At 41.2% G+C, this 25,402-nt stretch overlaps 1 protein-coding gene across 2 annotated transcripts in view; it reads left to right on the forward strand.

Annotated features, from left to right (window-relative positions):
* LOC126106765 (diablo IAP-binding mitochondrial protein-like) overlaps window positions 1–23,866 on the forward strand; it is a 93,710-nt gene extending 69,844 nt beyond the window's left edge. For both annotated transcript variants that reach the window (XM_049913142.1, XM_049913141.1), the window contains 4 exons: window positions 18,624–18,751; window positions 20,193–20,328; window positions 22,927–23,052; window positions 23,147–23,866. In XM_049913142.1, the coding sequence (XP_049769099.1) occupies window positions 18,624–18,751; window positions 20,193–20,328; window positions 22,927–23,052; window positions 23,147–23,278 (522 nt within the window). In that variant the 3' untranslated portion in view covers window positions 23,279–23,866. The remainder of the gene's footprint in view (window positions 1–18,623; window positions 18,752–20,192; window positions 20,329–22,926; window positions 23,053–23,146) is intronic.
* Window positions 23,867–25,402: the final 1,536 nt, after the last annotated feature.

Here is a 25,402-nt window from a genome sequence, read left to right on the forward strand (position 1 = left end):
AGAAAGGTGTCCTCTACAACATTGTCTGTTACACAAAATACCCTAAATTCAAAAATAACCGATCAAAATGACCTCCAAAGTTTGGTATCCAAATTTTCAAGAATCCACTGTTTAGGCCCAAAAATAGCAAACAAGGAGTGGTTTCTGAGAGTCTATTTTTTCCTATAGTTACATATCATACACTGCTAGCCTCATATAGAGCAAAAACACTTACAAATGTTTCCTTAATTTCTTATGAATTTTTGAAATTTGAAAATTTTCATTTTTTGCAAGGTTTGGGGTTATCTCAGGTGGGACTGAATATAAAAATATGATTTAAAAATGATTTGTGGACAGTTTGTACACCTATATGATAGCAACATACTGTAAAAATTTCAACATTGATATCTGACTGTGAACAAAGATATGAATTTTTGAAAATGAGGAAATAATTCACATTACTCTACAACTGATCTTATGGCCATTGCCTATTTAAATGGTTTATTGTTTTATTGTAATAAACTTTAATTGTGACATATATTTAGTTAACACTATCACACAATATTCCTTTAGTTTATTTATTTTTAATTATGCAATATTAAACAATAGGAGCTTTTGCTTTTGTTCTACAGTAATAAAAATGGCCATTTACATTTAGGCTTATTGTCAATAAAGAAGTACATTATTGCTGGGTGTGGCATTGTTGTAGACAGTCTGTTCTGAGTTACTCAAAAATCCAGAAACAGAATCATGTAACCTCGTTAATGACATTTATATTCCTAATGAGGAAGCTGTTAGCATATTGGATTTTGCTTGTTCTAAGTTAGACATATCTCTTACTTTGAAAATAGTAAAATTAAGTAGCAGAAAAACAAAAGTAGCTATTGAAAATAAGGTACAACAAATTTGAGACAAAATTAGAAAAGACTTGGAATCATGCTTTAATAATACAGATGCCAACATTATTTCCAAACAAGAAGAAAACCTACCACCAGCATTATCTGACACAGTTTGTTTGAGCTTAGTAGAGAAATTAAAAATTAAATGGTCAGTAACATCTAAAGAGGAAACAGTTACAATTTTAAGTTTGCTCCCTGACTCACGGTCAAGAGAAAAAATAGTTCACGAATTCAGTGTTTCTCATCGTGTGGTTTAACTAACCTGAAAATTGGTGAAAGAGCAAGGCATTCTTCCAGTTTTGGGAAAGAAGAGAGGAGTATGTATAAGTGAAGAAACAATTAAAAGTATCCAGCAGTTTTTTGAAGATGATGAAAACAGTAGAATGTGCCCTGGTTGCAAAGATAGCAAAAGAGTTGTTATAAATGGAGTAACAAAGCAGAAATGACTACTGCTGTCAAATTTAAATGAACTTTACGTAGCTTTCAAAAATTCTCATCCTGAATAAAAAATTGGAAAGTCAAAATTTTGTGACCTCTGTATGTGTTTGTTTATATCATCAAAATGTCAAACTGATGATTGCGGGTACAAAAATCAGTGATCTTAACTACAAAGAGTTACTAGATTTAATGGTCTGTGACACTAACAGCTATGACTGCATCATGAGTATGTGTAATAAATGCTCTGGTAAGGAAACTGCTATTGAATTGTTTCACAAATACGATGAGGAAATGCCAGACAGTCTTTTTTTCTTTCACTGGTACCCTGTCCCGCGCTGACGCAGGGTCGACATTGTTAGGAACGGATTTGGCAAGGTTAGGGGCAAGGGGTGGCCAGATGCCCTTCCTGCCGCCAACCCGTACCCCCTGGAATGGAATTAGTGTACCCCTACTGCCTGTGTTGAGTGTAATTAATGGAATAGTGCGAGCGTGTTCAGATGCCTGCGAGTCGTGTAATGTGGGGACCAGCCCAGTATTCACCTAGCGGGATGTGGAAAACCACATCCAGACTGGCCGGCACACTGGCCATCATCATTAATCTGCTGGGTGGATTCGATCTGGGGCCGGCGCGCCTACCCGAGTCCAGGAAGCAACGCGTTAGCGTTCACGGCTACCCTGGCGGGTGAGGAAATGCCACACAGTATTACCTTCAAACACTGGGTCACAACTGACAGGGCAGAAATGATAACAGTGGTTAAATCTCAGGAAGAGTACGTGGAATGTTTAATTGATAACTTACAAAACTCAAAAATCACCACTATGTTTCTAAAATTCAAAGTAAGTTTTTGAAGGACAGAAAAGCACAACTTCATAAACTGAATGCATAGTGCTAGCTGATTTTGTAGAAAATTTTGCATTTGTGATTCAAGATGCAATGCAAGGGTACCACTGGGTCAATGACCAGGCAACAGTGCATTGATTTATTCTCTACTTTAAAAATGAGAAAGATGAAGTTTGTAGTTCTTCAGTTTGCATTCTAAGCAACTACTTGGAGCACAACACTTTGGCTGTACATGTGTTTCAAAAGTATGTAATAAATTACACAAAAGAAAATATTCCCAAGGTTGAGAAGCTGATATACTTTTCAGATGGAAGTGGTAGTCAGAATAAGATCAAAAAGAATTTTTCAAATGTGTGCAACCGCAAAGTAGACTTTGGGTGGGAGGCTGAATGGCACTTTTTTGCATCTTGCCATGGTAAAAATGCATGTGATGTAGTAGGAGGTACAACAAAACGTGAAGTAAGTAAAGCCAGCCTACAAGTACCAACCACAGACCAAATTCTCACAGTACAGGACATGAATGTCTTTTGCAAGGATGATATTAAAGGCATTACCTATTTTCTGATGAAGATAGAAGAAGTGGTTCTGCATATGAAAACAACACTTCAAACCAGATTTGAAAACTGTATAGCAATAAAAGGAATAAGGCATTTCCAAAAATTCCTTGGCATTGCAGAAAACTTAGTTCAATGCTATGTAACATCAGAAATCGAAATTTATGAGGATCATTGTGTCAGTAAAATTACATCTCTGTCTCTAACGTTGAATGACATAGTGGAATTTGTGTATGATGGACAGTGGTGGCTTGCAGAGGTTGAAAGAATAAGTTTGGAAAACAATGATGTTTCTGTGCATTTTTACCACCCTGCTGGCCCAAGAACATCATTCGAGAAATCTACTAGTGACAAAGTTTGGATACCAATGAAAAATATTTTACCGAAGCTGTCTGAAGAAATAAGTGTGCTTAACATTCACCACCAGGTTTAGGAACAGTCGCATCTCAAAGGATGTTAATTGAAAATATTTATTTTAAGTATGTCAAAATAATATAAATGTTAATTTCAGTGATGTTTTGACTTTTTGTATATAATTCAATGCCTAACTTCAATAATAATTGATTATATCCCACCAATATCATACATGAAACTGTGCAAAAATCATATTTTCATATTCAGTCCCACCTGAGATAACTAAACCCAAACTTTGCAAAAAATGAAAATTTTCAAATTTCAAAAATTCATAAAAAATTAAGGAAACATTTGTAAGTGTTCTTGTTCTATATGAGGCTAGTAGTGTTTGATATCTAAATATAGGAAAAAATGAACTTTCATAAATCATTACTTGTTTGTTATTTTTGGGCCTAAAAAGTGGATTTTTGAAAATTTGGATACCAAACTTTGGAGGTCATTTTGACTGGTTATTTTTGAACTTAGGGTGTTTTGTGTAATAGACAATGTTGTAGAGGACACTTTTCTAAAAACAATCATGTCAATTGCAATGTTGTAACTTAATCCAGTGCAGAGATATTCATATTTATGCTAACATCTCTAAACTGAAACATTGTCGCACGCTTACAAATGAAAATGGCCACCATTTAGTAAAGGTGAAAGGTGAAATTTTTTGAAAACTTTTTTGAACTTCTCAGTTATATGGTAATGACATATAAAAAATTAAAATATTTAAAAATTGTCAAGCAGCCAACTTAATCTTTATTGGACCACTTCATTTGGATTGACCCATATGAGTCACAAATAAAGTGGCTCAAAATTCCTTTCACTGGTGGTCACATAGACCCAGCAGTCTCTTCTAAAGGAAACGGTTATTATAATGCAGGAAGATATGACCCCACAATGTTTCCTTCCCTGGTTACACTGTGGAAGGAACGTTGGGTCAAGATACAAGGAGAGAAATACTCCCTACAGTTCTTAGTTTGCTGTAGGACCAATGGGGAGTCCTTTCTGACCATGACATTCCTGTATCTGTCACCCTCACAACAGTCTCAATATGATACAGAGTATCATCTACCACCATGACCTCCTCTTACAGACTGATGAGGTACAGACCAATTAGAAATGACAGGTTGTGCATTTTGTCTGCTGTGTCCAATGGTGATCAAAAGACAACACGGTTGGCCTTTGAAGGCAACTCCTTGCCTGAGATAGTGAAGGTGATCACGTATCGATGTGATGTAAGACTATATGTTCTGTTTTTGTCATGTGGTGCTTCAAATGCGTGAGATTTTGGGCACAGGTCTTTGTGTTGTAATGCCAGCCCCATCTGTAGGGATTGCGGATGTGAGTTGACATGAACACCGCTTGTGCCTTCCCCCCTTGTTTGTGTCAACTTCAGGTTACACCATTCTCCCTGTCCACCAGACTGTGCCGTCTTCTGTATCAGGCCCTCAGGGCTGCTCAACTGCACCCACTTTCCTGGTGGCCGAGGGCTCTCCTCCTAGTTTTCCCACTACTACTTTGGGAGTGTCTACCCCCCACCCACCAGGAATGTCGATCCCCAGTACTCAGCTGGAGAAGCAACACTCACGTCCGGCATCTCTCACCGGGAAATGGTTCCTTAGTATGCTCTCCTCCCAGGATCCTGCTGACCTGCTACCGGATACCAGCCAGTGGCTGTAAGTCACGGGCTGCTGATTGTAGGCCTTCGCAATCCTCCTGTGTCTCTGAAACTGGGGACATCAAAAAAAGAGAAGAGGTACAAAAAGAAGACCTTCAAACAAGGTTCTGCTGATCCACATACCACCAGTCCCCATATGTTCCGACTCTACCTGAGGCATATTTCCTCATGGCTCCTGTGACACCAGATCCCCCCCCCCCCCACACACACACACAACCTGCTTTGGAACTGAAGTGTATTGATGGTATATCCTTGTAACTGGTGGCTATAGGCGACCCTGCCTGTTGGTCGCTTCATGCCCCCACAGGATGCTGAGTGTATTCATCCAGTGGAACTGTAGCAGTTTTTTCCACCACCTGGCTGATCTATGATGTCTACTGTGTGTTTCCTTGCCTCTGAGGAAGCTTGGTTCCCAGCACTGCAAACTCTTAACCTACAAGTGTATTGGGCAGTTTTAAGAATCGAGTAGACTATGACATGGTGTCAGGCGGAGTTTGCACTTATGTTGTGAAGTCTGTCTACAGCAAGCACATTTCACCTGGATACAATTCTGGAGTCTGTGTCTGTTCGTGTGAGGCTGTCTCAGGATTTTACTGTCTGTTATGCGTATCTCCTTCCTGACGGTGAAGTTTCTTGGAATGCATTATGTACATTGATTTCTCAGTCTGGTATATGGATCTTATTCATTTTTCCATTTGCAGCCGTGGTCTTTCCCCCTCCATCCAATGGAGTGTCCATGATGATTTGTATGACCCTTCCTTAGCATCACTCACCTGGGCATCCACCCAATTGGCTCTTAACAACGCTGACTGGGATGCATTCACCATTTACACCTTATCACATTGAGGTATCGATGTGGCTGTGCAGAGCACAACTGCACCCATTGTATCAGCAGCAGACTGAATGATTCCCTACTCTTTGGGATCCCTCTCCGTGCCTTTCTCATTTTGTGTGACTTCAATGCCCACAACTCTTTGTGGGGTGAAACTACTGCTACAGGCCACAGTAAAGCTATTGAAACTTTGCTTGCAGGACTTGACCTGTGTCTCTTGAATATTGGTGCCTCCACACAATTAGTGTGGTATATGGATCTTATTTGGCCATTGAACTTTTCATTTGCAGCCTTGGTCTTCCCCCCTCCATCCGATGGAGAGTCCTTGATGACTTGTGCGACAGTTATCATTTCCCAATCATTCTGTCCCTTCCTCAGCACCACTCACCTGGGCATCCACCCAGATTGGCTCTCAACAATGCTGACTGGGATGCCTTTGCACTTAACACCTTACCACATGGATGTATTGATGCGGCTGTGCAGAGCACAACCGCAGACATTGTATCAGCAGCAGAGTGAATGATCCTCTACTCCTTGGGATGGGATTCCCCCCCCTCCCTTCCCCCAATTGGAAGATGGGTGCCTTGGTGGACTAACAAATCAGAGTTCGCAGGCAGGGTCTTCAGTGCCCAAATGCCCCACCTAATAAAACAACAGAAACAATTCTGGGAAAGTATGTTACTACCATTGGACTGTGTATCCCTTTCTTCACAGTTTTGGGCAAAGATTCAATGCCTCCCACAGATGTATGTAGTGTGTCTGTGAATGGTGTTGTGTATGCTGGCTGACCCAGATATTGTCATTGAATATTTCGACTTCTGACAATTATCAGCCTGCATTTTGTGTCAGACAGCGGGTGGAGTGAGTTCGCTTGTCTTTTCACTACACATCACCTGGAGCCGTATAATGTTTCACTAAGTGAATGGGAATTCCCAGTGCCCTAGCCCTTTGTCCTGACATGGCTCCAGGAAAGACTGCATCCACAGCCAAATGCTCAAATGCCAAACGGTGTATTGCCATTGTCACATCCTTACCATTTTCCACCATATATGGAGCTCTCAGCATGATCGTTCTGGTACTGAAACCTGTAAACACTCCCTTGAGATGGGCAGCTATAACATAATTGATATTGCTAATGTTCTCTGCAAGTTGCTTGAATAGATGGCGAGCCAGCGGCTGTGCTAGTGTGATGAGCTGTGGTCTTTTGGCTCCAAGGCCATTCTACTGCTGCCAATTTGTTCTGTCTGGCGTTTGCAATCCAGTCAGTTTTTTCCGGCATCAACATCTTATTGTTGCCTTCTTCAACTCGTAAAAGGCTTATGACACCAAATGGCATCACCACATCTTCATTACCTTACATGAATGGGGTCTCTGGAGCATGCTCCCAACTTTTGTAGCTTTTTGTCACATGGTACTTTTTGGGTTTAAGTTGGTGCTTCCCACAGTGCACCCCTCCCTCTCTCTCCCCCCCCCCCCCTCCAATAAATACAAGAGTTCCACAGGGCTCTGTATTATGTGTGCCCCTTTTTCTGGTGGCTATCAATGGTTGACAGCATCACCTTCCAGTATTCTGGCGACTTCTCACATTGACTATTATTGCTCCTCCACTTTGGGTGTTGCTGAATTCAACTGCTGGGTGCCATACAGAAGGCAAAGTCCTGGGCTGTTACACATGGCTTCCAGTTTTCAGCCACCAAGACACGTGGCATGCACTTCTGTTGCCATCATATTGTCCATCCAAAGCCAGAACTCTACCCGATGACCCATTTCTCAATGTGGTGGAGTCTTATCACTTTCTAGGAGTGGTCGTCGATGCATAGTTGATATGGCTTCCCCATCTTCACCAACTTAAGTGAACATGCTGGTCACACAATAATACTGCCCTTTCTGACCAGTTCTATGAACAGCTTACTTGTGAAGTCTGGGGTCCCTCAACAACGCCAGCAACTGCTGCTCAACTATGCCAATACACATTTGCTGCTCCCCTGAGCATCCAAACTACCATATCCTTTTTCCTGGTAGGAAGATCCACCTCCCACAATGGCGACCCACTACTGGAGTCACAATCACAGTTTGCATGCAGTGTCTCTGGTTGGAACTCCAATGTCCCCTCTTGTAAGGGAGCAATTGTGTGCACCCTCATGATGTGTATCTCACCCTCAGATCTCTCTTGACCTATCCTTTGATCCAAAACACTCTGTTGACCCCACAGTGGTTCTTTTCCTGTCCTGTAGTTGGCCATCCTTTATGCATTTTTGGCCTCGGAAGAGATATATATTGGTGGCATTACAGATGACGGATGAGCTGAGTTTGCCTGCGCACACACACAAGACCAGCCGGATTTGCCTACACACACGCAACGTGGACTGGCCTCACAAGGGCAGGGTACACCCCGCTTGCCAGCAGCACTCGGCAGGCCGGATGGTCACCCATCCAAGTGCTGGCCCAGCCTGGCATTCCCAGTCGAATGGATGCAGTGTACTCACTGCAGACTTTGTGGCCATCACTTAGGCCTCATCATGTTCGTGTTCGCAGCTCGTGGTCTCATTCTCGTTGCTTGAGCACGGGGTCCCGGGTTCGATTCCTGGCGGGGTCAGGGATTTTCACCTGCCTTGAGAGGACTTGGTGTTTGTGTTGTCCTCATCATTTCATCCTCATTCACGAAAGTGGCGAGATTGGGCTGAGCAACGGTTGGGAATTTGTACGGGTGCTTATAACTGAGCAGTTGAGTGCCTCACAAACCAATCATCGTCGTCGTCATCATCATCATCATCATCATCATCATCATCATGTTCGTTCTTGCACCAGCAAGATATTCTTAATTGTCAGTGATGCTCTGAGTAAGCTTAAGACGATTGACCAGTGCTACCCTTGATAGTCATTGGTTGACTATCCAGTATCTCATTTCTGACCTCCATCATGCTGCCCAGCCTATTGTCTTTGTGTGGACCCCAGGTCACATTGGGATCCCAAGGAATGAGGATGCTGACCGGTTGGCAAAGTTGGCTACCAGGATACCAACTTTGAAGGTGAGGGTACTAGAACCAGATCTTTGGTTGACTCTGTGCCGCACTATTCGTGTGCCCTGGTTTCTACAAACAAACTCCAAGCAATAAAGTGGACATAACTATGTGACAGTGTTCTGTTCCTGCGTCTCGCAGGAAATCTACTGTTCTTTTTCCGCTTGCAGTGGCCAAACTTTGCTGACCTATGGTCACGTCCTACAACATGAGAATCCATCTCACCGTCAGTACGGTTCACGTCTGACATAAGTCCACATCCTACTGGATTGTCCCAATTTGACCACCTTACAATGATTCCATATACTTGCTGACATGCTGCCTCTGATACTAATGGACAGTGCCAGAGTGGCTGATCTGGTTTTACATTTTACCCATGAAGGTGGTTTCTATGTCTCTCTGTAGTGCACATTGGCCCCTTGAAGGATTGGAGGGGTGCTCTGTTGCCCGCTCTGACCCCCCTGGCTGCCCTTGCTTGGTGGTTTGTCCTGGCTCCTGCTCTCCCCACCATTTTAATTCTTCTTATTCTTTTACATCTGTAATTAGTTTACTGTCTTGTCACTGCTGTTCTCTTTCTTCAGAGTTTATTAATTTGTCTGCATTGCTAGTTTTCTCTCGGGAATGGAGAGTGGGGAAACACTGGTCAGATGCAGAGGGCGTGTCTCCCATTGCCAAACTTGTCTCAGGGGACCTCCATCTGCTTTCTGGGTACAGCAAGTAAGCTATCTTCTCTCACTTCTACTTGCTTCTCTCTCTTGGTTTTATTGATTCTCAGTTACAGTCAGGTTCATCAGGATTTGCCTTCTGTGTCCTTCCTCCCTGAGGACTCTTCCCAGCTTTATGCATATGGGATGGAGGGACTGATGACCTTGCAGTGTGGTTTCTGTAACCCCATCAATCCAAATCATTCACTGCATTACATATGAGTCAGAGAAGGAGCTCTAGAAGTGAGGTATTTATGCAAGAGTCCAACTCACTCTCTCAAACAGCGAAATTTAGAAGGCCATAGACAACAGTGCCCCACTGATGTGTGTTCCTTGAATTCTGAAAGGCATTCAGTACAGTTCCACAGTGTCAATAAATTAATAAAATATAATATTATGAAATGCTGAACTATCTTTATATCTGTATTGAAGACCTCCTAAGAGCAGTTACTTTTCATTATGATTTATATAAACGATATAGTGGGTAATGTAGGAAGCCCTGTGAGGCTGTTTGCAGAAGAGAGTGTTGTATATAGGAAAGTTTCAGCCAGAAAATTATATCAGAATGCATGAGGACCTACAGAGGGTGAACACTTGATTCAAGGACGCAGTTGACCCTCTACATAAAACAATGCAACTTGTGGCATATAAGTGGACGGAAAAAGCCGTGACCTTTTGATTACACTATTGGCTATAAATCACTGGAATAGTAACAACCATAAAATTTCTGCGAGTATCCATCAATAGTGACCTAAATTGGAATCGCCACATAAAACCACTTATAGGAATGGCAGATGCTAGGCTGAGATTCATTGGAAAATCCTAAGGAAATGTAATTCATCCACAAAAGAAATGAATTCAAAACCTTCATTTGACCAATTCTTGAGTGTAGCTGGTCAGTCTAAAGCCTTTACCCTACTGTATTAGTAGAAGAGACAGTGTGTATCCAAAGAAGAGTGGTTTCATGTAGTATAGATGAGAGGGTTACAGAGATACCAACAAACTCCAGTGGCAGACACTGCAACAGAGACATTGTGCACAGTTAAAATTCCAAAAGTATACTTTCATTTATGTTCTCTGACATACAAAATGTGAAATGCCAACATAAGTAAATCAGAAACTTAGTGTCTCAGATTTACATGCTTGATCAACATCACCAAAGCAAAATTGCAGCATTATTTGTGCTCACAATTATTCATCCCATAGTGAATTTATTACCACACTTATTCCTGGTGTGGGATTATTCCGTACTGACGGTCGTTCCAAGTTATAAGGGAATTTAAGGATAAGGCACTGCCTAAGTTGCTTCTAAAAAAAGGCATTTCCAACCAACATCTTAAGATCAATCACTAGCAAATTATGAAAAAACAGCTCTTTTAACATACAAGCATCGTACTGTTAAGATTAATCTTTTGTTAACCACATGAAAATCTATTTTATGTCTCAGATCATCATTCTGAATCTGAGTGTTCCTATTTGTGACGTCCATCAGTAATATAATAGAATAGCGATTCTGGCAATGCTTTGCAGTTGCTAAATATGTATGGGAATTGTATATACAGCCTAATCTGCTTCTTGACCCTCTCTCTGTCAACTCCTCCACAGATGCTTTGTCCAGGCCCCTCCACCTCCTCTCTGTGTTCATTACCTCCTCCACTCTCTCTTTTGTGTATCTCCTCCTACCCCTGTCTCCATTTCTTCCTCCCCCCTCTCTCTGATCATGAGCTTCATTTATTCCGTAGCAGTATTCTAATCATAAGCTGATAAGCTATTAACACTACTTTTCTGTTTACTGTGAAAACTGGCTGCGAGGAAAAAATAAAACAACACATTGTTGTACATACAATTTTTCTTAATTAAATGTAATGGGAATTAATATATATATATATATATATATATATATATATATATATATATATAGGAAGACAATGAGTTTGACTGTGAGAAAGAAAACAAAACAACACATTTTCACATCAGAGTGCAACACAGCGTTCTGTTTTTCACTTTTGCTTTTAACAGGAAACCTGTACATTGTTGTTTCAAAAAACAATATATAGCCTATATCCATATGAATGTCTGTTAGAGTATTGTGTAATTATTTGAAGTAAATTGGTCAAGAACTTTTAATAAAATGTAACCTATGTCCGTCTGAACATTTATTAGAGTATGGCGTAAAAATTTGGACTAAATCGGCCAAAAACATTTTGAGATTTTTGGTAACAATGTTAACATTTATATGGTAGCATATATTGTAGCATATACGTGGCATAAATTGTGAGAATAGTAAAACTAGTAAATATTTTTGTAATTAACAAGTTCCTTGTTTAACTTTTGCTACAATTGTAAGTTATCTTTTCTGCAGTATGAAAAACATTTTTGTATTTGTTTGGCTGGTCCCACCCCACAGCAGAAGATGTATTAATTCAAAATACAGAGTGCTAAGGGTTTCAGAATTAAGATGTGGTGATAATCAAAACGAGGAAAAACTGCAGCCGACCACCCCTGAGAGTGTAAGGACCAAAAAAGGTCATTTCAACATACGGCTGTTATGCACGGTGTCTGTGCTACAGGGTATTTATTAATTCAGCATGCATTACAGAGTATAATGCAGTGCATGACATGCTGTGATGAGGCCATTGTTCAAAAAAGTGCCATGGGCCTCTAAGTGTGTGCAAATACAGTACAGCTTGTGCCATTCTGCAACAAAATGGTGTCACAGGCAGCATTATGTATTGTTCCAGAGTCTGCACAATTGGGAAAGGCTCTTCATAAACAGCTTTTTCAGGTGCCCTGCCAGGTAGTCATGTAACCGCTCAATGCTTGAGGTCCAGCAACCGGGCGGGCTATGCGACCAGACAGACTGGTCCGATCCATAGGCCGGGGTATATGTTGTCGAGTTGCCTCTGCGCAGAAATGCGGAAGTGAGCTGGAGATGTCGTCGTTGTGTAGTAGCCACATACATTTCACACCAATAAAGGCACATCTTTTAGCAGGGGAGGCACCTGTTGGGAGTGCAGATAGGCCACATCTGTGAAGCACTGTGAAAGGATGACTGTCCCTCAAGGCGGTCACCAATAATCCCTGCCCACACATTGAATGTGAACCTGTGGTGACAGTATGCTGCCATAGCCCGCAGGTCTGTGTCGTGAAGGTCGATGATACTGCTCCTTGTAAAGGTAGCCTCATTTGTGAAAAGGATGAATGACAGAAACCCCACCATTACAGTGGTGATCTGTGCACAAACGGGTGACAAAACCATTGCCACAGAGGCAAGTCTGTAGGTAACGAGGCCTGCTTGCATTATAAATGATACGGACGTGACAGTCATCGTGGAGAATGTTCCACGCATTCGTCTGGCTTACCACACGCTGGTGGGCCACCTGCCTGGTGCCGACACTGGGGTCATATTCTGCAGTGTTCAGTACCTGTTCCCCTGAGGCCTGTGTACATGCTGGACACACCCACCTTTCGTGGTTACCCATTTATATAAATGAGCCTGACACACAAATGGTGAGACACTGTCACAAAAATTTACAGTGCGATTGCTGTCGGTGGGGATACTTTCCTGATACAGTTGTGCCACTGCCAGCCTGTAGCCATTTGATTGTCCTTATGTAAAGACTGTATCAGCCTATTTCTGGTTGATACACTGGGCCACTGTCTCTCGGCGCTACACTGCATGACATGTGTTCACGCCAGAGTAAGGTGGCAACAGCAGTGAAGCAGATGGCAGATGTGTGAGCACACTGCCATTGTGGACAGCTGTATTGCCTTCTTGAGTGTGGAGCTAAAACAATAGTACAAAGAGAGCATGCCCACTTGCCTGGTAGGTTCATGTGTGCTTTCAGTCATTGAAACTTACGATGTCAATGACCTTGTATCTTCGCCTTCCAGTGGGTGTACGTACCTCCCTTCAACCCATTTCTGGCCATATGTCCAAATAAGATTTTTGTTGCTCCTTTCCTCTAAGGGATCATTTTGAGCAGTTTGTGTAGCCATATCACATTGTGTATATAGTGGATGTTACTTTTTTTCCAGGTGTGATCAACATTTCACTTTTGTAATAGCCAACCATTTATGTATGCAAAATATTTTGCCTATTTGAACCCACTCTGTTTAATGCGAATGATACTTGTTTCTTTCTCCCATTTAAGGAAAAATGTTTGTTTTGTAAACAACTCACCTTACTTCTCGACAGGCTCCTTAGAGGGATACGCACTTGGTCCAGTGATCCTACCAGCTTTTTCATCCCATTGGAAATGTAGGTTCTGTCAAACTCTACAAAGTACTCGTTGATGCAACTAACACGTGGTCATTTGATGAAAACTTTGTCCTGATAAGCTAAAGTTTAAAGTTATTGAACACACCGAGCGAGGTAGCGCAGTGGTTAGACACTGGACTCGCATTCGGAAGGACGACGGTTCAATCCCGCGTCCGGCCATCCTGATTTAGGTTTTCCGTGATTTCCCTAAATCGCTCCAGGCAAATGTCGGGATGGTTCCTTTCAAAGGGCGCGGCCGACATCCTTCCCCGTCCTTCCCTAATCCGATGAGACCGATGACCTCACTGTCTGGTCTCCTTCCCCCAAACAACCAACGAAGTTATTGAACAGGAAGGAGTCACTTAGCCCTAAGTGCAGTGAATCGGATGGATGAGGAACCAATTCAGAGCTCATTTCATACATTTTCCCCATTGTTATCACTCATGTGACAATGGTGCATTATTGTGGTGAAAGAGCACTTTTTTGGTGTGTCAACCTTGATCTTTTTTTCAGCCAACACAAGGTTCAAACGATCCAAGAATAAAGCATAATAGGGTCCAGTTATGGTTCTGCCTTTTTCCAAGTAATCCATGAGGATTAGTCCTTGGGACTCCCCCCCCCCCCTGCCCCTGCCCCCCACCCCCAAAAAAAGTAGTCATCACCTTACCAGTCTTTGTCCATTGTTTTGACTCTGGTGTGTAATAATGGATCCTGGTTTAATTAACTGTCTCAAACTGATGTAAAAAGTCTTGCGGATTGCAATTAAATATCACCAGATATTATGTTGAAATGTATTCCTGGATGTGCTTTTGGTTAACTGTGAGTAATTCCAGCACCCAACTCGCACACAACTCCTCTGTAGCCAATTCTCAATGGAGGATATTACACACCGACTCAGTTGAGATGTCTACAGTTACAGCAGTCTCACAAATTTGTATTCAGTGGTCTTGCATTATCTTATCATTGATTTTGTCAATGGTTTCCTTTATGGTGACGTCATTTGAAGACCAAATCACGCTTCATCTTCTGTGCTTGTCCGACCAGCTGAAATTCGGTAATCCGAAAGTAAATTGTCTTCAGTGATGATGGAGAGTCTGTGTGAACATTACCCAGTTCTGTTTTGATTTTATTTGTGTGGCAATCTGATCCTTCAAACGAAACTGTAGGCCTATGATAAGTGCATGAAATATGGTCTTCTAGATTTTCAATTGCATTTGACACACTGATCAATTCAGATGTCTGTCTACAATGAACTGTACATTTTTTAAATTCTTTATTCAATCCTTGGAATAATCATCCTTAACAACCATTAAGGCACAGCAAAAATGTTCCATTCTTTCATGGAAATTTACCAGACATGGCAAACTACCTTCATAGTGATCAGATGGTTATTATCTAGAGAACTTAGAAAATCATTTACATAACATGCCATTTGCAAATGGTATAGCAAAAGAAGAGACTGATAGTGGCATCAGAATTGCCTTCCACCAAACATCATAAGGTAGCTTCTGAAGTGTATTTGTAAATCTAGATCATATTATTTTCTCTAATTGTTGAAGCTAAAACATGAGTCCAGGTGAGATGGAGCAGTGGTTAAGACTGTGGAATCACATTCAACAGGAATGGCCTTAAAATCTCCAACCAACCATCATTGCATATTTAGATCTCATCTTTTTTTAATGATTTTCTCAAGTTACTACACTTGACTACCAGTTTTTGTTTCCCCAAGGCACTTTGCTGGACTTCTACATCTACACTCCTGGAAATGGAAAAAAGAACACATTGACACCGGTGTGTCAGACCCACCATACTTGCTCCGGACACTGCGAGAGGGCTGTACAAGCAATGATCACATGCACGGCACAGCGGACACACCAGGAACCGCGGTGTTGGCCGTCGAATGGCGCTAGCTGCGCAGCATTTGTGCACCGCCGCCGTCAGTGTCAGCCAGTTTGCCGTGGCATACGGAGCTCCATCGCAGTCTTTAACACTGGTAGCATGCCGTGACAGCGTGGACGTGAACCGTATGTGCAGTTGACGGACTTTGAGCGAGGGCGTATAGTGGGCATGCGGGAGGCCGGGTGGACGTACCGCCGAATTGCTCAACACATGGGGCGTGAGGTCTCCACAGTACATCGATGTTGTCGCCAGTGGTCGGCGGAAGGTGCACGTGCCCGTCGACCTGGGACCGGACCGCAGTGACGCACGGATGCACGCCAAGACCGTAGGATCCTACGCAGTGCCGTAGGGGACCGCACCGCCACTTCCCAGCAAATTAGGGACACTGTTGCTCCTGGGGTATCGGCGAGGACCATTCGCAACCGTCTCCATGAAGCTGGGCTACGGTCCCGCACACCGTTAGGCCGTCTTTCGCTCACGCCCCAACATCGTGCAGCCCGCCTCCAGTGGTGTCGCGACAGGCGTGAATGGAGGGACGAATGGAGACGTGTCGTCTTCAGCGATGAGAGTCGCTTCTGCCTTGGTGCCAATGATGGTCGTATGCGTGTTTGGCGCCGTGCAGGTGAGCGCCACAATCAGGACTGCATACGACCGAGGCACACAGGGCCAACACCCGGCATCATGGTGTGGGGAGCGATCTCCTACACTGGCCGTACACCACTGGTGATCGTCGAGGGGACACTGAATAGTGCACGGTACATCCAAACCGTCATTGAACCCATCGTTCTACCATTCCTAGACCGGCAAGGGAACTTGCTGTTCCAACAGGACAATGCACGTCCGCATGTATCCCGTGCCACCCAACGTGCTCTAGAAGGTGTAAGTCAACTACCCTGGCCAGCAAGATCTCCGGATCTGTCCCCCATTGAGCATGTTTGGGACTGGATGAAGCGTCGACTCACACGGTCTGCACGTCCAGCATGAACGCTGGTCCAACTGAGGCGCCAGGTGGAAATGGCATGGCAAGCCGTTCCACAGGACTACATCCAGCATCTCTACGATCGTCTCCATGGGAGAATAGCAGCCTGCATTGCTGCGAAAGGTGGATATACACTGAACTAGTGCCGACATTGTGCATGCTCTGTTGCCTGTGTCTATGTGCCTGTGGTTCTGTCAGTGTGATCATGTGATGTATCTGACCCCAGGAATGTGTCAATAAAGTTTCCCCTTCCTGGGACAATGAATTCACGGTGTTCTTATTTCAATTTCCAGGAGTGTATATCCACATCCACATACGTACTCTGCAAGTCGCAGTTCATGGTGTCACATGTTAGGGTTTCTTCCCATTCCAGCAGCGTATGAAGAATGACTGTTTAGATGCCTCTGTGTGCCATATAATTAGTCTAATCTCTTTCTTATGGGAATAATCATAGGGGACTGATGGGCATTCCTCAGTTCTTGGAACTTGGTGATTAGGCATTCATGGGATAATTGGCACTTATCTTCACGCGTCTGCTAGATTAAGTTGTTCAACATTTTCACTATGGTATCCCGAGAGTCAAACAAACCTATGACTATGTGTGCTCCCCTTCTTTATATATTTTCATCAGTTCTGCTTGGCAAGAGTCCTACACACTTGGTTAATATTCTAGTATGGGTCACACAAGTGTTTTGTAAGAAATGTTGTTTGTAGAGAGAGTGTTTTCTCCAGTATTCTACCTGCTTTACCTGCAACTGAGCATATGTGATTGTTCTGTTACATAATCCTACAAGTCTTTATAAGCAAGTAGTTGTATGAATTGGCAAATTACAATTGAGAGTCATTGATATTGTACTCGAAGGATACTACTGTACATTCTTTTCCTTTTGTGAAGTGCACTATTCTCTGAGCAATTAAAGTAAGTTACTAATCTTTAGAGCATTTTAAAATTTTATCAAGGTCTGATTGAAAGTTTGTGCTGTTTTTTTCTTCATATAGTAATTCGTTATAAGATGAATCTGAATTCACTACTAATATTGTCTGAAAGGTCATTAATACTCAACATTAACAATAAGGGTCTATTTCCCTGGGGCACACCTGAAGTATACTGCATGTGTAAAAGACTTCCCATCCATGATAATATACTGCGTCTTCCTTATAAGGAAATCCTCAATGCAGTCACAAATTCTCCTCAGCACTCCATATGCTCATATATTTAGCTTAGGTGTGGTAATCAGTCAAGCAGTTTTTGGATGAAATAAAAGTGTTTACCTCCTTGCCTAGCATCCAAATTGCAGTTATGTGCTCTGGTACATAGGTATTTGTCAAGCCCATATCTAATATGAAGCAAGAAATTGTGTGTAACAGACAATGAGAAAGAGAAGTTACTACATACTTCATCAGACATTCCTATAAATTCAAGATTTGTTGCTCATATGACAGGTACTAGTATTCACTGTAAAGTTGCGCAGCTAATAGTCGCGAATTGTAAACAGGCATAAATAGGTAACTATTTTCTTTGAAAAATACCAATGTACTGAAATAAATATTATTTTACTTGTTGAAAGTAAACAGCTGCAAAGTGATCTAAATAAGAAAGCAGCAGATTTTTCAGAGTAGTGACTTTCCTTCTAATGTACTAGGTTCCATTTGGCTGGTGTAAGTATAGGTATTATTTACCAGTACAGTACCAGCTTATTCTTCATGCAGTGTGCAGACTGAGTTCCAGTGATTTACTTATCTATTGTTACTGCATACTTTGACTCAGAAAGGGTTCCTTCTGGACGAGATCCACAGTGTGTTAGTATTTGCAGCTGGAATTCACATAAATACTTGATTTTCATTGATGAGACACTATGGAATTAAAAGGCAGTAATGTGTGTGCTCATTATACATTGAAAACTATCCTCTTTGTTGAAATTGTTAATACAATAAACTTATTCAGAAATTAACATTTCATATATCACATGTGTAGCTTTTCTGAGAAGGTTTAAGAAAATAATCAAGTGTTCAAGAGTACTGCTTATTATTTCTATAAGAGCAGCATGATACTTCTGTCATGTTTGTGCAAAAACTGAAGTGTATACACACTTACCCATCTCACATGAAATGACCAACCAATGAGGTATGTGTTCTACAGCTCCCTGAACCAGCTGACTTGAGCAATTTGAACCTGATACGGAGAGCAACAGTTGTAACAGTGGATGCAGCTACTCAGTTGCTGACGCAGACACTTGCAGCAGCAATGGAGAGCAGTGAAATGTACAGGCAAGTAATTTGTATGATTTAATTTGCTGAATACTTAACTTTAATAACTAAATCAGAGCTTGGTTGCAATAACAATTTTCTTTCAATTATACACATAAAACATTTGTCATAGTAACAGTGGCTAAAGCCTTTTCCCAGAAAAGGTGGTCTGAAATTCACACAGATGTATTCCAAGGGGCAATAGTACTGACATGGATTTTGTTTCCTTCTTCGTCGCAGTCACACAGAAAGAGACTGGTATTCCAAAAATTTCAAAAGTGAACCAGGTGTGACATTAACTAATCGTCGTTTCTACAAGTTAAGGTATTGTCTATATTCAAGGCTATAAAATGCCAGGTGCTGTTAGGAAAGATAAAATAGGAAATCTTGCAAGACTCTGGAATTTGAGACTGCACTATTCTTGAAAGACGGCGGTGTTAGTCTTCAGTCCGAGGATTGATTTCACGCTGCTTTTCACATTACTGTCCCTTGTGCAAGTCTCTTCAACTCTTTGTTGCTGCTGTGATCTATATACATTTTAAACTCTTTACTGTGTTCGAGTCTTGTCCTCCTTCAGTTATGATTCACCCCTCCCCCTCCCCATTACATGCACTTGCTTCCAATACAGAATTGTCTATTTCTGTCCATTGAAAGAAAATCTTTGTTGGGACACAGCAGAAAGTTTACTTCTGTTGTGAAAAAAGAAAGATTAAAATCACATTTCCATTAAAACTTGAAAGCTTAAATTCACTTTAGACAGAGTAAAAAATATGAAAAAATAATGAGTAGCAAGGAACATTTCCTATATGTTAAACTTTAACCCGTATATTCTAGAACAATATATATTAATATGTGATATATTAGCAGGTGTAGTAAGAAGGAAAGAAAAAAATTTTTTTTCTGCAATTTTACAGTGCAACCATTCTTTTCTAGAATTTCTTAAAATTTTGAGTTCTAAATCTAGAACCACATACATAATCAATTTATAGAACAAACCAACAAATTGCTAATGCATGTAATTAAAAAAGATAGCCCTAGTGTATTTTATGCCTTCAAGAGATGTAGACTAAATAACTATTTATGTCAGTTGTGATATGTATTTTCAGCAGTAGATAACTGTCTTGTTTTTCAGGAAACTTACACATTCCAAGAGAGATATACAAGGAAATCCCACTTTTGCAATGAATTTCCTATCCCCTTCCTTGTCCAATTCATAATTAAGGATTTTTGTAGTGGTAGCAAAGCAAGCTGACACTTCTTGAGTGGCTGCGAAGATGGATAGGAGCTTTCAAGTGATGTGAGACCTACATTTTTTCAGTTGCACTGCAGTAAACATGCACACTACTCAAGTAATTGCCAATACTATAATAAGCAAAATACTTTTCAAATTATTCTATATGCCAAAATACACACGCTCACTTGTCTACTTTTAAAATTTGTTAAGGTGATTTTTTTTTTGTAGGAATGCTATGGAACACATGATGGACCATATGGATGAAACTTTAAGGCACGCAGTTGGCAGTCCATGCCAGGATCAGCTGTGGGATGACATGGTTTCTATTCGAGATGAACTTAATTCAGCACGGGATGCATTACTGGTATGATTAGTATACTTTTGTTCCTGTTTCTCACTCATAACTTTTTGCATGGAAGTTATTTTCTTACATGAGACTTTTAGTTATAAGTAGGGTGTTCTGTGGTTTTGCTAGTGTGTTTCAGGAAGAATGTTACATATTTCAGGAGATGGTTATATGGACAGTAACTAATTAGAATCTTCATTTATGTGTGTGGTGTGTTTTCAGTGAGTGTGAGTATAGAGCTGTTTGGAACTGAAGCATTCACTTCCATTATATGTACAGAAGTCTGAAGCAGCTGTCCAGCATTTGTAACAGAAATGCTCTTACTATTTGTGAAAAGATCATGTAGGTGCAGTTCTGGCCACTGAGCTCTAAATTTAAAGTTATTTACTTGTGTTTTCTCAACAACTTTTGTGAAACTGTTGTTGTTCACAACAAATGCATTTCTGCTGCACCCACAATTCAGCAAAATGTGAATGAAAAAGAAGCCATTTTTCAGTTGGCAGAATTTATTCTCACTGCAAATGCATAAAAATTTTAATGTTCCACATACAAAATTATGAATGTTCCTATCTATTGAATTGTGAGTCGCTGCAACACCATTTGCAGGTAATGAGGCTTTAAAACTACTAATTCATTTCACTGATGAAGCAGCTTTACAGCATAACTAATACTAGCAGCGAGGTAGAAATTCAGGTACCCCTCTCCAGACACATTTTCCACAGAACTACTCTGTAAATATGGTAACATTTGGGGTCATGCCATTTTTGGTCAAGAATTGTTGTGTTGATTGGGCTGTGTGAGCAGGGGCATTGTCATGATGGAAAAACCAGTACCCGACTGCTGCGAATCAGGCCGCTTCCGCCACGTGCTGCTGCACAGTCTTTTCAAAACTTCCAAGTAGAAAAACTGCTTAACTGCCTGACTCTGCAGAACAAACTCTGAATGGATAACTCCTCTCACATTGAAAAAATAAATTAAATCGGCATTGTTTTAATGTTCGATTTCACCTGATGAGCTTTTTTGGGGTGAGACAAACTGAAAATCTTCCACTGGCTCCATTGTCGCATTTATTCAGGATTGTAAGCATAGCACCAAGTTTTGTCACCTGTGATAATTTAAAAAAAAAAAAAAAGAAAAAAGTTTGGATCATTTCAGGATTCTCCTTTTGGAGCACAGCATGAGGTCACAAGAGCTGGTTTTTGTTCAGCAGTTAGCAGTCGTGGCATGAATTTGACAAACACCCTTTACAACCCAATACTTTTGTAATAATTTGCTACACTGAACTCCAAGTTACTGTCGACAGCTCCAAAATTTCTTCAGTGGTCCATCATCGATCTTTGATAATGATCACATGAATGTTTTCAACATTTTCATGTGTTCGGACCATGGAAGGATGACCAGAATGAGGTTTGTCATCAAGTGACATTTCACCATTTCTGAAAGAGGAAAGCCATTCAGATACTTGAGTTTTCACAACAGCATAGTCCTTCTACATCATTTTTAACATTTCGAGAGTTTTTGTTCCACTTTATCCAAGGAAAAAGCAGAATTTCATTGCCGCATAGTGTTCAGGAAATTGGCCATTGCGAAAACAGCAATCACACCAAACAGTTGTTACTATAAACGCTGCAGAAACCAGGCTTCACCACCTCAAGCAATGGCACTCGGCTTATTAAGTGCTCCTAGCAGCAAAACACGGCACTACAAAAGCTCTGTCCATCAAAAAATTAGTTCAGTTTCTTGTACATTATATTTCATTCAGCAGTTGTCGTCTATGAAAAATGCTTTACTATTCATCTTCATGTACAATTGTTACTTACCGCGTGCTCATGGCTGCACTTAGCACATTGTTCTTGGCACAAAATCAAAACAGTTCCCCACACTAGTCTGTTGTGTGCAAGTCTTTTCGTACCTGCACCCTAGATACTGTATTGGTCTCCCTCTACAATTTTTACCCTCCACAATGTTTTACATTATCAAATTGACAATTCAGAATTCATCCTAGCAGCTTATGTCCCTCTTTGCCAAGCTGTGCCATGAAGCTCTTTCTCCACCCAATTAACTTCTAATTATCCAACTACCAATGAAGTCTTCAGCATTTTTATGTAAAAGCACATTTCCCTTTCCTATAAGGCTACACACAATGCAAGTGCTTGCCCCCCCCCCCCCCCCACCCACCCACCCACCCACACACACACACACACACACACACACACACACACACACACACACACACACACACACATTCATAATTGCTGTTAACATATTTCTCTTTTTAAGAGAGCTTTTCTGCCATTGCCAGTCTACACTTTACATCTTTCTTTTTGCCATAGTTGTTTTGGTTCTCAAAATGCAAAACATGTCTACTACTTTCACTATGTTATTTCCCAAACTAATTTCAGTAATCTTCCTTGAATGAATATGACTGCATTGCATTTCCATGTAAACCCCCTCCTCATAATAAGAGACTGTCGATAATTGACGTTATTCTGATAACTGCATGCACATTGTAATAAGTGATAGTTTAGTGTGCTAAAATTAAAAACTGTGTATATTACTGTGGCTATGGGTATTTTGTTAATTACCAGATTCACATTAACAAGCTTCGTGTTTCAGGAGATTGAGAGTTTCATGGTGTACGCGATGAGACTAGCCACTGATGCAGCTGAGGCATCATACATGGCTGGAGCTGAAATTATAAGCACAGCAATGTGTGAAAGATTGAATTATGCAGAACAGATGGTTAGTTTGTTCATCCTTCTCACTGTAGTATAGGGACAGGCAAAATAATGATGTACACATGAATTGAAAGACTAAATTTCCTTTTCATTTTCAGTGGAATGCTGAGAGGCAAAAGATAAAAAAACTTGAAGATACCTATCTGAAAGAACACGAGAGATTTATGGTAAACTACACTAAGGCAGCAGCAACTGATCAAAGAAGATCCGAAGAAGGGGTTGATGTTTAAGAGTAGATCTGGGTTTCCTAGTTCCCTGCATTTAGTTGGTAGTACTGGCTGTAAATCCTGCTGTGTTGTATTATCTAGGAATAAATTACACATATTGTAAACAGGTTGGTTTTTGTCCCGGTACTAAAAATACTCAACAAGAGTGGGATATATTCTGACAGGAGCAATGTGTGCTTTTGCAATACATCCATTCTAAAGCATACTTTGTCATTCAGTAAGAAGTGTGAGCTGGTATTGTCATGTTACCAGCAAAATACAAAAATATATGAAAGAAAATTATATAATAAAATATAAATCTTATGTTAAGCTAGTTGTAGACTGAAAATAACTGTTTCGCCTTCAATAATTTTGACAGTGACTCTTACTATATCTTTATGTTCCTAGAACAGATTGTAGGAGTTAAATATAGTTATAAACTTATTAATAAGTAATGAGAATGATCTTTAAGAATAAGTAGAAAAAAATTTGCCAGTATTTAAAATGTCAGACAATATATACATGTCATCAGCACATGGTTCACTCCAGTGGCTGTGTACATGACTTTTTTTGCATCTTTTGTATAAATAAAGTGTCAAAACCATCCCACAAGATTTGGTGTTGGTCCTGGCCCCACCTGGAGGACTCTTCAAAAATTGAGGTTTGCCAATGACACAAATGTACCAATAAAGAGCCTAGGAAGACACAGCCAGAAAAATAATGGAACAAGTTTGAACCGGTTTCAAAGGAAACACTTTAATCCTTAATCAAAGAAAAAAATAATTTGTGTAATTCCAAATGAAAATGAGTAGCAGGTATAAGAAGTAGAGATCAATGGGCACATAAGGATAATTCTCCTTGTGTGAAGTTCATTAGCATCCAGAGATGGCACTAGCATTAATTGAAAAGCTTAATTCTGTCTGCTGTATACTGAGAAATCTCATTGTGCTAACGTGCTGATGGGATTGTTACCTGTCATATGGCACAATCATCTGGGGCAATGCAGCCAAGGTCCAAAAAGTATTTATTCTTATAAGCATACAGTAAAAATATACGGTAGTGTAAAGTTAATAACCGAACATTTTGAAGCCTTTTAAGGGGTGAAGGGATTAATACACTTACACGCCAGTACACATGCTCCCAGACAATATTTGTGGTTTAGTAAAGGAAGGAATCCACTCACCATAAAGCAGAAGTGTTGACTGAGTCAGTCACACACACTCTCTCTCTCTCTGTCTCTCTCTCCACCTGCCTACCTACCTCTGTGCCCCTACACAGTACCAGTGTTGCATTTTGGCAGGTGGACAAGGTTGACAGGGAGAGAGGTTGGGGTTGCATGAGGGAGGGGTGTCAGGTGCTTCGGCTATGCACGGTTGTTCGAGCTGGTGTGGAGCAGCACATGATGATATTTTACCTCCTGCCTTTGTTATACACACGCCTCACTACTTCTGACCGACAGGTGGCACTGTTACAATTGTGTTGCAATCTGTACCACATACCATCCCACCAGTCCAGCGGACCACCCAACAATTTCCCCTTCCTCAATCCTCTCACATTCTTCCAGTTCACATCCCCACATCACCTTCAATGTGCACCACTCTCCAGTGGCTGTGATCACCTTGCATCACATGCCTAGCCTGTGCACCTGCCCCCCTTCCCTCCAGCATTCCTAGCTGGCAGACAGGCTGCCTCCCTACGTCATCCACCCACAACCAACCCCATCCCCTTTCTTCATCTTCTCTCTCCTTCTACCCATTCCACATATCACAACCCCCAATTCTAGCATAGTCCATCTGCTGAAATGCAGCACTAGTATTGTTCGTTCAGCTGGCACCGTGTATGGGCATAGGCACGTGTTAGTATGTGCGGATGTGTGTGCATGTGCGAGCGCGTCCGTACCCCTCGATCTAGCTCGAAGAACAATTAACTGCAAGCTACCAAGTTGTTGTTTCTTTTTTTTTTTTTTTCATCTGTTGATGACTCAACACTTCTGCTTTTCAGTGAGTAGTCTTCTTTACTGCTGACATATTTACATTGTACCAGATCTTTCCTACAAAACTAGGCACATGGTTAATAATAAGAGTTAATTTAAGATGAACTGTGCAATTCACAAACAGAGTACAGTAAAAACAATTTGTCTACAGACTA

The sequence above is a fragment of the Schistocerca cancellata genome, chromosome 10 (assembly GCF_023864275.1).
Source record: "Schistocerca cancellata isolate TAMUIC-IGC-003103 chromosome 10, iqSchCanc2.1, whole genome shotgun sequence".
Taxonomy (NCBI): domain Eukaryota; kingdom Metazoa; phylum Arthropoda; class Insecta; order Orthoptera; family Acrididae; genus Schistocerca; species Schistocerca cancellata.